At 44.8% G+C, this 12,417-nt stretch overlaps 1 protein-coding gene across 3 annotated transcripts in view; it reads right to left on the bottom strand.

Moving 5' to 3' along the window:
* Positions 1-12,417, bottom strand: part of LOC139750239 (uncharacterized) — a 214,275-nt gene that overhangs the window by 11,065 nt on the left and 190,793 nt on the right. For all 3 annotated transcript variants that reach the window (XM_071664742.1, XM_071664741.1, XM_071664743.1), the window contains one exon: positions 7,635-7,709. In XM_071664742.1, the coding sequence (XP_071520843.1) occupies positions 7,635-7,701 (67 nt within the window). In that variant the 5' untranslated portion in view covers positions 7,702-7,709. The remainder of the gene's footprint in view (positions 1-7,634; positions 7,710-12,417) is intronic.

Raw genomic sequence — 12,417 nt, 5'->3', positions numbered from 1 at the left:
GTGAGGATACTTGAGAAAGAATACTTCCTACGTATTCCCTGCGTGCCGAAGGCGACTATAAGAGGTGCGAGCGGGTGGCTGGAAATCCTTCCCTCCTGGTTTACTTTTCCAAAAGAAGGAACAGAGACGCGGGCCAGGTGAGGATTTTTCCCTCTGAGGCTGTCATTTCTTCTTGACGCTTAAGATTTCCAATCCAATGGAAAACGAAGTCTTAAGGCCTCTCTGTGTAATACAGTCTTCAATATCTCCAATCCTTTGTTGATTTTGACTAAATGTATTTCAGGCGTTGCTGAACGGTTTCGAGTTCTTTCATTCTTTGCCTCTCCCGAAGTGCGACTGTCACTTGTTTCCTCTATACAGAACTCAATGTTTTCCTTCCATTTTTTATTCTTTTACTTCTCTATTTATTCTTTCTGGGGTGTTCTTTGTACATACCTGAAGCTATTTTGAGTTTTTTCCTCTCTACTTTGGTTTAAGAACATGTAATTCGCTGTGTGGGGGAGTAATCGAATAATCTTACCCCATGAATTAGTGAACAATGCCTTGCTAATCTTTGAACCAGGTGATGACGTGGGTTTTAATGTTTGATTTAATAAACAATCCCTTAAGTTGGCTCCTGCTGGGAGGATCTATGTTGTTTACATGACCTACTGCTATCGACTAAGCTTGGGTAATACGGTGATCTGGGAATGTCGCTCTAATGACAGTGTCGTTACCATTCATAAGTATCTCATCTGTAAATAGACGAATACAATATTCCTATTTCTCCTCTGGTTTTGTCGCCTGTTGTTCATCAAGCCCATCATTCGGACGTATACTCAGTTAATCACATTGTCTCTGGAACTTCCTTTCCTTCAGAAGCGATAGACTGAAGCCTCATGGAAAATATCACACTTGACTTGGAATCGCCAAGAACTTCAGAGCCCTTTTCCACGAACCTTACTCCTTCTGCTCCAGTTTTCTGGCCTAGCATTTGTTGTTTTACATGAACAAAATCAGGAGAATCTCCATTCAATATCTAATGCCTTGCACTTGCACGATACCTTCACACGATTTGAAGAGTTCGCCATGTATGAAGAAGTCCAACTCCAGCACCTGGTGATTCTGTTTTCTCACACCTGGGTACACTGGAGATACGAGCTATATCATACCATAACGAAAGCCTTTTGTGCGGATGTCTGAGAGGGAGAGAGCTGCAGATACTATGTTTGCCTCCGTTAATAGGCCCTTTGCAGTCTGTGCTTCGCGTTCTTGGATCCATCGGTGAAAAGGATGGATGCAACGCAGTCTCCACCATTGTGTGGAGAGGGTGTTGGTCTGATAATGGCCAGCGTCTTTATATCACTCACCAGGTGTGTACTGACTGTCTTCCCTCTGACGAGTCAGGTGTTGAGGGCTCAGTATCTGGTATATACTGTGAATCATCATTCACATCTCGTGTTATCCTCAGTGTATTACTATTCCCACTCAACGTTGACTCTGTGACTACTCCCCTTTCTGTGTCCATTTTTCAGTATTTCTGTTTATTTCCTGTACTGTAGGGTAACCTTTTTTTTTTTTTATTTATTTATTTCCCCGACTCTCATTTCCCTAGCTGTTGTTTTGTTTATTCATAGCCTATTTTGTGTCGGTGGGACCTCACGTTACCCTTAGCGAGTTGTCCATGTTCAAAGAGAGCGGGCAAATTCTTCAATGAATAAATATCTAGAGTATTAACGAGGACTGTCAGTGACGTTCGCTGACCTGTGTATCACACGATACTACCCACATATGCCCTAGTGGGAATAGGTGGTATGTACAGAACACGGAATAACCCAATTTTGTGTTATATAACGTAGGGTATTTTCACGTATACCTGACATTTGATAGTTTCTCGTGATTATTCTACGCGTTTTCTTACATCTAGGGAAACAGAGCATTATTATTCCCAGTATCGAGACGGTATGGGACATTTATGTGCTCATCGTGTGTCTATGGCGTCTGCATAGAGGAATGATGTAAATAACCAGCGGCTGAAGTGAACGCAAAAGGTTTAGGTGTATTCGCTTCTTCCATGTGAAATACCCACATGTAGGACCCTATATGCCTCATGTGAAAGCTTATATATATATATATATATATATATACCCTAAGTATTTACCAGTATACACCCTAAGTATGTGCCCACCACATCACCCAACTGGTAATGTGGCGGGCTACGAGTGGGAGAGGGAAGGGATCACGACAGCCTGTGGTTAAAAAGCACACAACACACTCGGTCACAACAGATTTAGACTCTCTGTGAGATACAGCAACTTATAACAACCTCGAAGTGTTTCCTGCGTAAAATACCAGCCAAGAAATGTTTAATGTATGATGTTTGCTCTGCATTTAGCTGTTTTAGGATTCCTTTTTATACTGGTAAGCTCTGCGAGCTCAGACAGGTCTTATATATATATATATATATATATATATATATAAGGCTTTGTCTTATGCAATACAGATTCACAATAACCACAGTCTCCCATATATTAAATACTAACTCATAATTGGAGGTAACCTCAATCTTTCATATATTATATACTGACTCATAATCGGAGGTTATTCTTTATATGAATCGCTAACTTAACAACATAATCCTGTTTTCAATATGATACATACTGACTGTAAACATAAGGTCGCTTTCTATTTGACGAACAAACTCACAAAGACACCCTGTCTCTTTTATTAGAAATCTACCGACTCACAAAGATTCATAATTTGAGTCTTGATGAAAGACACAAGCTGACGACATTCTTAACCTGTCTCAAATAAGATACTTTTAGAGTTGGAGCGGACAAGTTAACTCAGACTTTGCAAGCCTCATTGTTAAACTTCGGCTAAAAACTCTGCCAAACCAACAAAGCATTTAAATGGACGGAAATTTTTCTCTGCAAAGTTCTGACAGTATTGAGCAAAACTGACATATGGCCTTTTTTTTTTTTTTTTCCGTGGAAGACATCATAACTTTAACCACTTTCACGGGGACTGCATCTTTTCTTTTCTTTTTTTTTTTTTCAGTGGAGCTAAGGGTAGACCACCTCGCTTTGAACTGTAGGATCTGTGGGGTCTGATTACATACGTAACTGTCCTATAGTTCGAGACGAGTTCTGATGGAGGTCTTCAGGACTGACAAGGTCAGAAATATCTAATAAACACAGACTTACCTTCGAAACAGTCGAAGTCTATCTTAGAAATGCCTCTCCTAAAATAATTTAGGAATAACATCCCTTACTTAGGGAAGTCTCCTTCTTAATGTAACACCATTTACTGACATATAAGACGACTGAATAACAAGTTGTGGTCCGATAGCAGCACCCTTAACTTGCTGTCAACCAATGAATGACACCATTAAGTAAGCTTTGGTCTACTAAGCAATACCACCAAATAATCTTTTGTATAGATAACAAACGCCATTAAGTGAGCTGTGGAATTATAAGTAACGCCATTAAGTGAGCTGTGGATCAATGAATTACACAAATAAGTAACACTATTAAGTGAGCTGTGGAATGATAAGTAACACCATTAGGTAAGTTGTGGACCTATAACTAAAACCAATAAGTTGGCTGTGGAGTAATAAGTGACACCAATAAATGAGCTGTGGACGAATAAGTAACAAATAAATGAGCGGTGGACGAATAAGTAACAAATAAATGAGCTGTGAACGAGTGAGTAACACCATTAAGTGAACAGCGAGTTGTCGACCAATCAGCAATACCATTAAGTGAGCAGCAGACCAATAAGTAACGCCATTAAGTGAGTTGTGGATTAATAAGGAACATATTGAAGTGAGCTGTATACCTTTAAGAAACACTTAAGTGAGCAGTGGATCAATGAGGAACACCAAACAGTGAGCAGTAAATTTATAAACAAGACCATTAGGTAGACTTTTGGACCAATAAGTACAGCTGCGAACAACAACACCAGCGACCACTCAGTGACGCGACCAACTCAGCTGGCGATTCCGTTCCACTGCACCATTCCCTCAGCCCCTTCATGAAAAGACGCAACAGCAGCAGCCCTTCCATGAGCGAGCAGGTGTCTAGTTAGACACTAACACGACTAGTTTGCACAAATAGGTCTAATCAACGGTTCTATACCGGATGGAAATGGCTCTTTGACCCACCATTTACTGCCTCTTAGGCTTAAAAGGAACGTGCAGTTCTATGAGAGAGGAAGTACCCGCTGCTGGGGATCTAAGGGAGGAGGTAAGGTACCCGTATCCCTCTTGGAATGGGATGCAGTAACCACACTCGAGTTTTGTGCTGGAGACAGTACTCTCACCCGCTCTCTGTGATGGATACAACACCCGCTTCTAAGTTCTCTGTTGGATACAGTTCCTACAACCGAACGCTGTTAGGAAGGGTACAGTACCCGATCCTGTATATGGGGAGGATACAATACCCAGATACCGATATTTTAGTTGGTTTAGTAACTCCTCCTTTACTCCTGGTGAAGTGAGTACCTAGTCAAGTCTAAGGGTGTGTGTGTGTGTGTGTGTGTGTGTTTCTCACAACAGCCCTGGCTGAGGCCCAGGCTGTTGGACTGGGTCGTTGATCGACCAAGCGGTTGGAAGCCGCTGCCCGCAAACCCACACAGCTCATACAGCGTGGCTGGCCTGGTACACTTTATAGGTACTTGTCCAGTGCACTCTTTGACTTCTCTACTGTACAATCCCGTCGTGTTTCTGATGATAGGAGGCAAGGTGTTGAAGAGTCCTGGGCCCTGGAATGTTTAAGGGGTCCTCTCTTATTGTACATATCGCACCTTTGGATCTCAGAGGTAGTATTCCTCAAAGCCTTCCATGCCTCTCGTACCAACAGGATGTTATTTCAGGATTTCCAGGTACAGATGATGATATATAGACCATTCCCCATCTGTGCTCTAGGGAGTGTAGTAGCCTCAAAGCTTTCAGCTATTCCCGGTCATGTAGCCGTGAAATATATTCACAGAGACACTCCTGGGCGGGAACCTCCGTACCTGTTCATTGGCGGTACACGTTACCCGTCTTTGAACAGTTAAGCGTTCAATTACCCATCGACCGGTGTAACCTGGGGGGGGGGGGGGGGGGGGGGGGGCCCCCAAAGAGAGAGAGAGAGAGACAGAGAGAGAGAGAGAGAGAGTATCCGCTCTGGTAATTGTGTCGGTCCAGCACCAACCTCTTGGCTCTGTGTGGGATACAAATACCTGTCTCTGAATTGTGCTTTGGATGTAGGATCCACCCTCGTATACTGTGGCCGCTACTGCAGTGGCTCTCTGGGTTCTGTAAGACATGTAATATCCTTTGATAGGTTCTGTAACAGTACCCGCTCTTTGGTTCTGTGAGAATTACGATACCCATCATTGTATTCTGTAAGAACAGGCACATCCACCTCTTGGATTCTGTGGAAGACGAAGCGTTCTCCTTCGACTGGTGCAACAAGAAGTTCTGAGCTTCTGTGGGTGAGGCTGCTGTGAAGCGAGCACGGCCTGCCACTGGGAGCTGTTAAATATGCACTGCCTGCGTCTGGTTGCTGTGAAAAATCATCTTCCCAACTCTGGACGCTGTGATATATACACAGCCTGCCTCTGTGAGCTGTAAAATATACTCACCCTGAATCTACGAGATATGATATATACTCTCCCTGCTTCTGGTTGTTGTGAAATATAATCTCCCTGACTCTGGAAGCAGTGAAGTATTCTCTCCCTGACTCTAGGGGCTGTGAAATATACTCTCCCTCAATCTGGGGCTGTAAAATATACTCTCCCTAATGCTGGGGGGCTGTGAAATATATTCTCCTGAGTCTCGGAGCTGTGAAATATACCCTCCCTGACTCTGGGGGCTGTGAAATACACACAGCCGCCCCCTGGCGGCTTTGGAGTATACCTTACCCGTCTCTAGAAGTTGTGAGAGAGGCAGCGTAACAAAAGCAGCAGCTAGGCAGCCACTACGGCTGAAACAGCATCAGGAGCAGCTGGAGACGCTACTACAGCCGTCAGGGGTGGTAGCATAACAGCAACAGAGGCAGGCAGCCGTGGCCTTCATTGCAGCTGTGAGAGACAGCATAACAAAAGCAGCAGCGGCCTCAGCAGCAGCAGCAGCAGCAGCAGCCAGGGTTACCACTACAGCTGTCAGGATGGCAGCACAGCAGCAGCAGCAGCTGGGGTCGCCGCCTCCACAACAGTAGTGAGAGAGGCAGCATAACAACAGTAGCAGCAACAGCAGCGGGAGCCGTGCGCCGCCATTACAGCTGAGGCAACTGGCTGGCAGTAATGGACACACTCAGTACCTCAGTGACCACCACATTTTTCCTCTTCGTCAAAGTCTGGCGGTGAGTGGACGCGAGCTGCATGAACTGCCTCACATCCACTTCACTTCTCACACAAGGGAATTCAGAGGGAGACTTCGCCAGTATGAACACAGGAATACTCTGCAGGGACAGAGGATCAATGGTACTTCTGTGGACCTGCCGTATGGTTGATGGTTCTTAATGGGTTTGATCTGTTGCCTCAACTCAGGTGTTACGTTCACAATACGCAGCAGCGGCTGGACGAGGAAGCATCACTACACTAGCTATACACCTCATCCTACCTACAAAGTGGCATGTATTCAAGAGTGCACCTCCCTGGAAACGCGCCAGAGGCAGAGGTTGTACGACTTGTGGCCGTTTTCCGTCGGCCACAAGTTTAACGTCACTACACTACACTACACTGCACTGCACAGTACCAGAGGTTGAGTTGTGACCGCTTTACGTCAATACACTGCATCTGCACTTCTACCTTCATACGCTAACCTAATTTGAAGTGAATCTTTCTTCTAAACTACAACGCATTGTTTTATTTTCCGCTTGCCATTCACTCAAATAAAAAGTTCTTGATCTCGAAGCCTAATTTAAGACAGCTGTCATCGCTGCCAAAGCCTAAGTGATAAAATTGTCTCTCATATTTTGGAAAAAGTTAATGTCACGCAGGAGAGGAGATTATGATCAATGCTAAAGTTATATGACAGTTCTAAACCTAATTCTTTGACAGAAGGTCGTAAAACAGTAGGGGTGTCTCTCTCCAGCACTCTGCGTAAAGGGGATATCCCAGACCCGTCCTGGTGCCCACTTCTGAGAAAGTCCAGTTACTAAGAGTAACCCGTCTCCCTCCTCCTCCTCCTCCTCCTCCTCCTCCTCCTCTCCCTCCCTTTCTTCTTACGTCCCATGAGATCCAGGTCGCTAATCACCAGTAAGACTCCTCCTGTGAGTGACGTGGACTGAAACACCAAGGTTGGGGGGGAAGAGTAGCAGTTGCCAAACTCATCGTAACAGTTGATAGTAAGAAGCTCTGAATTGATCTGATTGACTTCCTATCTGCTCTCTCTTACCTGCTCCCTCACACACTGTCGCCCTGTCCTTATATCCACACAGACTGTCCTTCTGTCTTCCTCTTTACTGACGCTCCTCCGACAACCTGCCTCTTCAAAGACTGCCGTCTTACCTGTTTCTTTACACAGACTATCCTCCTGCCTGCTCCTTCAGAGACAGTCCTCCTAATCTTACCTCCCTCGTCTGGTCGTCTGGCCCCCGAGCTCCCAAGAGAGCATCTAGCTTTGCCTCTGTGCGTGAGACGGGTTGGCTGCCACCCAGACTTACCTGCCGTGACGTAGAACGTGAAGGAGAGGAGCGAGGCCAGCGCCGCCCACGCCCGCAGACACGCCATCGCACCACCTGCAGGAGAGACGACACACTGGTAATACGTGCACGTGAAGTTGTATGGGAGGGTAGTGGAGCGCCCTGTGATGGTGAGCTGTTGTAGGATTTGTTTATATCCTCACAGGATGTGGCGTAGAGGATGAATGAAGGAAAGACAGAGAGGGAAATGATAGTGGCGGACATTTGAGGACTATCTGTGAAGATGGGATGCGTGTAGAAACAGACAAGAATGACAGGACGATTGTATGAGAGAGAGAGAGAGAGAGAGAGAGAGAGAGAGAGAGAGAGAGAGAGAGAGAGAGAGAGAGAGAGAGAGAATATCTGTCTACATACAATCACCTGCCTACCTACGAGTACCTATGACTAAGTTTTACCATTGGGTGGGGCTAGCGCACAGCGCTCACACAGAGAAAATCTGGAGTTAAGAAAAAAAAAAAATTGTGCGAGTTAGGCATTCTCATGAGTTATGTGCGAGATGGAGAAAGTTTGCGTTTGTGGACTGAATACCGGCAACCTCTGGGGAGACGAGACAGCAAGGGAATAAAGTAACCTGGGTCAAGGAGATGAACTTGACAGCCACCCAAGTGCTGGCTCACTGCGTCGCCAGGCGGTGGTACTGCTCTCCTTAGTCGGTGGCTGTCTACCACCAAGGACGCAGATGAGAGAGAGAGAGAGAGAGAGAGAGAGAGAGAGAGAGAGAGAGAGAGAGAGAGAGAGAGAGAGAGAGAGAGAGAGAGAGAGAGAGAGAGAGAGAGCAACAGCCTGGAATAACCAAATATTCTCGTAATCATCTTGATTTGAAAGAAAAAAAAAAAAGAAAAACTATATTCAAGCGACATGTGTCGTTTCAGATGTCAAATTAAGTTCATTCACCACAACCCACCACTCTCAAAGCAATAACATTTCCATGTAAGAAGATCGCCGTATCGAAAAAAAAGAAAAGAAGTGGCTTCTACTCTAAAACTCAAACGTTACACTCTGGAAATAAACATGAGAACGTATGATAAGCCTATAAGTGCCGGTAACACGGCAGACAGAACCTCAGGGAAGAGTGAGATTTCTCTTTTATACAAATGTGATTAAGCTTAAAGGTCAGTGGAGGGACATGATGAGCAGTGTAGAGAGGCAGCGAGAGGCAGTCTTCAGTCATGACGTTATCAGCAGCGAGAGGCAGTCGTCGGAGTCATGACGTCATTAGCAGAAGAGGCAGTCTTCAAAGTCATGACGTTTATTAGCAGCGAGAGGCAGTCGTCAAAGTCATGACGTCATTGGTAGCGAGAGGCAGTCGTCAGTCATGACGTCATTAGTAGCGAGAGGCAGTCGTCAGTCATGACGTCATTCTGCGATCTTGTGTACAGTGTCACCCCGAGGCTCAACCGACATTCCCGCAGTCTAATGGAAAAATTCCTTCGTGTCTACGCTACCGAAGGTCCGTTTTGGCACAAAGATGGCTTCCTGTTCCTTCGGAAGGAAGATGGGTGGGTAAGCTGTCAAGACCAACTTTGGCCAACCTTAAAGACACCATTCTTCAAGATCCTTCCTTACCACCAGCCACTACCTGCCAAGAAGTGGACATCTGCACGGTGGTCAATGCAGATGAATACCTTGTCCGACTCTGGGATGCTTTATGAACTGAGCTGCATCAACAGCATTCCTTTCCTGGACGTTTTCGTTCATGGCAATACCCGTTACTGCACTATTGCTGTCTCTATAAAGTCTACTGATCCTGGATGCTGACCTAAATGCCGTGTCGTGAATGTGCTTAGAGATGATGCAAGACTGGCTTCATCAAAGCTTTCCTCACTCTAGCTTATAAGACATCCTACAACTGGGACTTCATTCACACGTAAGGCAGACCTTCATCAACACAGAGTCACCTCTTCCTGAGCAACATGAGAAATACTTTCAGTGCAATACACAATTCCACAGAAACAACACACACACACACACGTTTTTCTGTAGTCACCAAATGCCCCTAGCTTGTATGACAGACGAAAAGGTATTATTCCTCAACACTACCTGTAACTACACCATATGCACAGAGCCGAACGTCTGAGACTATTGAACCCACAACAAGACCATGAAGACTAAGAATTTCGTCACGGTCAACCTCAGCGAGAACCACAGTCCCCCACTCCCACACTGATCTACGATCCCCACGTCAGGGAGGAAGGTTGTGTAGACTTGATCAGTAAACATAAAGCATCAGGGAGCCACGACGCCCTCCACCTTGGCTTGATATATCGCGATGCATCTCCAACGAGACTGACCCAAGTTGCACAAGAAAAACCAATAATGGAACCATTCTACCAAGTCAGTAGATGGTAGGTTCAACAAAATGACTTAAGAATACAATAAAAAACAAGCAACTTCACAACACAGAAGCGCTCTTTAACTGGGCCAAACGACCTACATTAATTTACCAAGACGCAGGAGAAGATCGTCCAACATACCTCTTCAACAATCAACCAAAGACGAGTTCTTCAACGGACATAATGGAGTTTTCAGTTATCTGCGTACCCCTCAGTGCTTGTGACCTGTTCACTTGTCACTCTCTTGCCCCATATCTTTATTTATGGGGCTTGTATATCACTATTATCATTATTATCATTATCATTATTGTTATCATTACTATTATCATTATTATTACCATTATTACTATTATCATTATTATTATTATCATAATTATCATTATCATTAGTATTACTATTATCATTAACAATAGTAGTAATAGTAGCAGTAGTAGTATCATCGTTATCATCAGTCAGTCTTGCAGCTCTAAGGCTGCGCTGCAATTATTAGCAGGGAAAGGACAGACTCCTTTGGAAAGGGAACTTCTTAGATGAGACCCTACTCCGTCTATACAACCTCGCCAAAGGTGATTTTTCACACCACACGTAACCACAAATAATATGAGTCCTGTAATGCTCTGATTATATATATATATATATATATATATATATATATATATATATATATATATATATATATATATATATATATATATATATATATATCTTGATCACAGGCTATATGTAGTTATTGCAGTCACCGCACCGTGCGATCTGCAATCGGCTTCGATGATGCCAAGTTTCAAGTGATGCACCAGCAGCTATCTCCAGGGCATATAAGGAACGGGTTGACAATAACTGTCAGGTACACAATTCATGGCTGACATGTTTATTGGTGTACATGATATGGATGCCACGCTGACCCAAGTCAACGGCCCCCTGTAAACAAACGACACAGATTCAGCAATTGATTATCATTGCAATTCCCTCTATCTATTGGGTAGCTATCTGTTCACCGTAAGAAATGCGTCATATATATATATATATATATATATATATATATATATATATATATATATATATATATATATATATATATATATATATATATATATGATTCTTTAAGGTATTACAGCGAAGACTTGATAAGTATGACTTCCGAGAGGATTAATACTGTTCAGCGAAGTTCCAGTGCAGAGAAGTTTGCCCATTAAGGCCAGATTTGGCTACTTATACTTCAGAGATCGCTGATGGTACAGCCCAGCTCTGTAACGAGGTGCGCCCCAGCTCTTCCGTAACTTGTGGTAATTAAAGAATGTTCCTCCGGTAGTAACGCGTGACGGCGGATCTTCAAGTCCTCTTTTGTTGTCTTATGTTGAGACGGACGCAGGAGAATTGAGGTGACAAACACCGAGATTTGTGGTTGCAGCCATTCAGCAGTTGGGGTCTTTCCACTGATAACTACACTGGGAGCCACTGTGGTATACATGGGTGTGAGCGTCACCAACCAAGAGTAACTAGATGGAAGCCGATACAGCGTCTCCATCATGGGTGTCTGTCTACCCAAGAACCCGTTATGGTCATCTGTAACGCCTGTACTGGCACGTACACTTGGCTGTAACCCACCTGTCTCCTCTCTGACCTCCCGTTGACTATACACACGCACACATAGACACCCAATGAGTCTCTTTTTCTTATGACAACGACACTATGCTCTGATAACACTGAGAAACGGAATCTAAAGACAAAAAAAAAAAAATCAGATTCAACACAGTAATGTACTATAGCTTGCCTCTTTTCCCAACCTCTGTAAATGCATGTTGTACGTGCATCTAGAATTATCGTGGCTAGAGACTATGCTACAAAACGTTGAACGCAGCGCCTGGGACAAAGTTATTGCAAAAAAACGTGCCGGTGGGAGACCAGGGCCGACCTAACTTAAGCCTAATTTATTAGGATAACCTTTGCAGCAGCACGTGTGGCCTCTGTGATGTTTCCCGCTGCTCATTACGTCATGATGTTTGATAATGAACACCAGAATTTCTCTGAGCGTGGCGGACTTAGCTGGGTGTGTGGACGTGTCTGACGACGGCCTGGACGGGGATGTGGCAGCCTGGCTGAGCGGATGACGGCCTGGCTTGGCTGGGTGAGAGGTGGGTGGGTGGGTGTGTGGACGTGTGTGACGGACTAGTTGGATATGTGGTGGCCTGGCTGGGTGTGTGACGGCCTGCTTGGTGGCCTGGCTTGGTACGTGGTAGCCTGGCTGAGTGTGTCGAGACCTGGCTTGGAGTTGCAGCGGCCTGGCTGAGGTGTGGTGTGCGCGGATGATCTATCCCTGATCTCCTCCTCAGTCGACACTGACACCTGACCCCGCCAGGCTCAGCACCACGCCCTCTCACCCACAGAGTTGATCCTCCCTCATACAACATCAA

This window comes from Panulirus ornatus, chromosome 9 (assembly GCF_036320965.1).
Source record: "Panulirus ornatus isolate Po-2019 chromosome 9, ASM3632096v1, whole genome shotgun sequence".
NCBI lineage: Eukaryota > Metazoa > Arthropoda > Malacostraca > Decapoda > Palinuridae > Panulirus > Panulirus ornatus.
Note: the sequence above shows the minus strand (reverse complement) of the source record. Positions and strands in the feature narration are given on the sequence as shown.